The sequence below is a fragment of the Calidris pugnax genome, unplaced genomic scaffold (assembly GCF_001431845.1).
Source record: "Calidris pugnax isolate Ruff unplaced genomic scaffold, ASM143184v1 scaffold20, whole genome shotgun sequence".
Lineage (NCBI taxonomy): Eukaryota > Metazoa > Chordata > Aves > Charadriiformes > Scolopacidae > Calidris > Calidris pugnax.
Window position 1 is genome coordinate 23,611,628 of NW_015094510.1, and position 2,490 is coordinate 23,614,117.

Sequence of the window (2,490 nt, forward strand, 5' to 3'; positions counted from 1 at the left end):
AACAAAAAAAAAAAAAAAAAAAATTTTTTTTTTTTTTTTTTTTTTTTTTAGCTGAGAAATAGTCTTCTGGTTTCTATTCAAGTGTGCTATTGTGTCTTGGAGCTATTCCCCAAGGATCTATGTAAGAGTTTGGGGAAGATTTTTCTGCCATGAGGAGGAATCCTGACCTCCCTGATGAGGATTTCTTTCCTCCCACTGACTCCACTGGGACTGTGAGAGGCTGAAATCTCTCAGCATGTGCTATGGGAACGTGCTCCCCTTGTGCAGGAGCCAGTGCAGTTGGCTTGGTGATGCTGATAACTGCCATGGGAGGGGGGCTAAGCCCGGGCCACCTTCCAGAGATCTCATAAAGGACCACCGTGGGTATGTGCTGCCACATCCTCACAGACTTAGGGCCATATATCAAGTCATATTCCATCCTTACCAGACTGTGATCTCTTGCTCAGGGAGGATAGGCGACTCCTTTCAAAACTACCGATTCCTACCTGGATATCCACTCTGGGCTTGACATTATTTCCCAATTCAGTGTCCTTGTGAACCTGTGGGGATGTGGGGAGCTAAGAATGACTCTTGCCTTCACAGCCTTGAGTCTCTCTGTGGGCTGTTATCCTGACAGAAGCTGCCAAGTGTAGAAGCAAACTGATGAGCAATTTTAAAGTACTGTACCTAGGAAAAAAATCCTCCTTTGTGGTCCAGTGCCCTTCCTTAATCCAACTCTTTTTGGCTGGACAAGTTCCACCTTGCTTAGGCAGTTGTTAGGTTCTCTTTGGAGTCAATGGGAAGTAATGAGCAGATACGAGTGTGATTCTCCCTCAAGAGGAGGTGGGCTGTACCTTACAAGTGCCTGCTTCACAGGGAGAAAAGCAGTTTACCAGGTACAATAAGTAACAACAGAAGATATCTTTTATTTCCTCTTCCCAATTCTAGGTTTACCAGAATATGAAGAAAAATGTTTCTAGACACAATTCCAGCATCAAAACCAAACCACATGTAAGCAGAAATGAGGAATCTCTGCTATCCCCAGCTGTGCTCCAGCATGAAGACTCTCAGGCTGAAAAATAATCTGGGTTCTGGATTTGATCTCAGTATTTTCATAAACTCTGTGTAGCATATATGCTTTATATCACCATTAAGAAAAGAAAATTTTACCAACTGGTGCTATATTCACATTTCTTATGGGCCAGTCCATATTTACGTCACTTTGAGGAGAAGACACAATTCATTTATTTGAATTCAGCAAAAACATCAATCACCAGAGAAAAGCGATGGTCTTTTGGCTGTCTGTCCACAACTGGATATCTCTTTTCCTGGTTTTGGTTTGTTTTTTGTGTTTTTTTTGTAAACGGTGTCTAATCAATGCATTGAATTGAGACTGTTCGTGCCATATTGCAAGCAAACACAAGAAAATCCATGGGCTTTTAGTCAGTGTTTACAAGCACAGACTATGCATCTAAAGATAACTGGTGTGATTTCCAGAAACGCTACTCACATCTTCATCTCCAGGTGTCAGTGACTGTTGGAAAAACAGCCTTGTTTTTACAAGGAACTATAAACCTGAGTGTGTACAACTATCTTGTCCTGAACATCTTAATTGCTGTGAAGTTCCTGATAGGTGTCCAGTTCAGGTGAGTTCATTTCACCAAGCTTTAGGTACTTGGGTGGTTTCCATCACCCAGGCTACATTCTGCACTCACTGATGAGAGCTAAGCACTTTCAGCAACTGATTCCTTCTGCCTAAAATAAGCACCTAAAACAAGCAGGAGGAGTAACATTTGGAGGTGACCTTCTGCCTCCCTGGTCTGAAAATCCAGGTGACAGTCCCCAGCTGGAAGATTCACTTCGACTGAGTTGTAACTAACCCCAGTCTTTGGGCTTTGTGTATTTTAATATAAAATAAAAATGTCTAATTTTAAAGAAAGTATCTTCTGTAGCAATTTAAGAATGTAATATCATCACTCCCAATTCCCAGAAATCAGCCTGGATGTATTGCTTGCTGCAAGCAAATGAGAATACGTCTCTTTGGCTTTCTCCCAGACTCCCAGGACAATAATCAGAGGCTTGAGGGTTTTCTAATGTAGATAAGAAGACTTATTTTTGTGATGATATTTGGAAATTTGTAAATACGGCTTTTATAAGGATACATTTGTCTACATCTGAGTGAATCAAGATGAGAATATATTGGTTAATAGTTTTCTTTTCTTTTACATTTTACAAAATGCTAAGTGCAGTTGGGATTTCCAGTGCCAAGTGTTATAAATTAATAACCGTTTGGGCAGAATGTGCTGTCACATAAACTGAGGTGCTCATTACTAACATCGTCTGAAAATAAATAATGTTGTAACACAGCAATTATGAGTTGTATATTTTTGTCGACATTGGTGAATTAGCAATGAATCACTCATTTGTTTAATCAGATATAAACCACTGAAGAATAATTTGGAAATATAAAGATAGACATAAAACTTTACCACTGCATTTTCTGGGAAATAT

At 39.9% G+C, this 2,490-nt stretch overlaps 1 protein-coding gene across 1 annotated transcript in view; it reads left to right on the forward strand.

Moving 5' to 3' along the window:
- Nucleotides 1-2,261, forward strand: part of FLT3 (fms-related tyrosine kinase 3) — a 44,054-nt gene extending 41,793 nt beyond the window's left edge. The window contains exon 24 of the mRNA XM_014965748.1: nucleotides 928-2,261. Coding sequence (XP_014821234.1) covers nucleotides 928-1,062 — 135 coding nt within the window. The 3' untranslated portion in view covers nucleotides 1,063-2,261. The remainder of the gene's footprint in view (nucleotides 1-927) is intronic.
- Nucleotides 2,262-2,490: the final 229 nt, after the last annotated feature.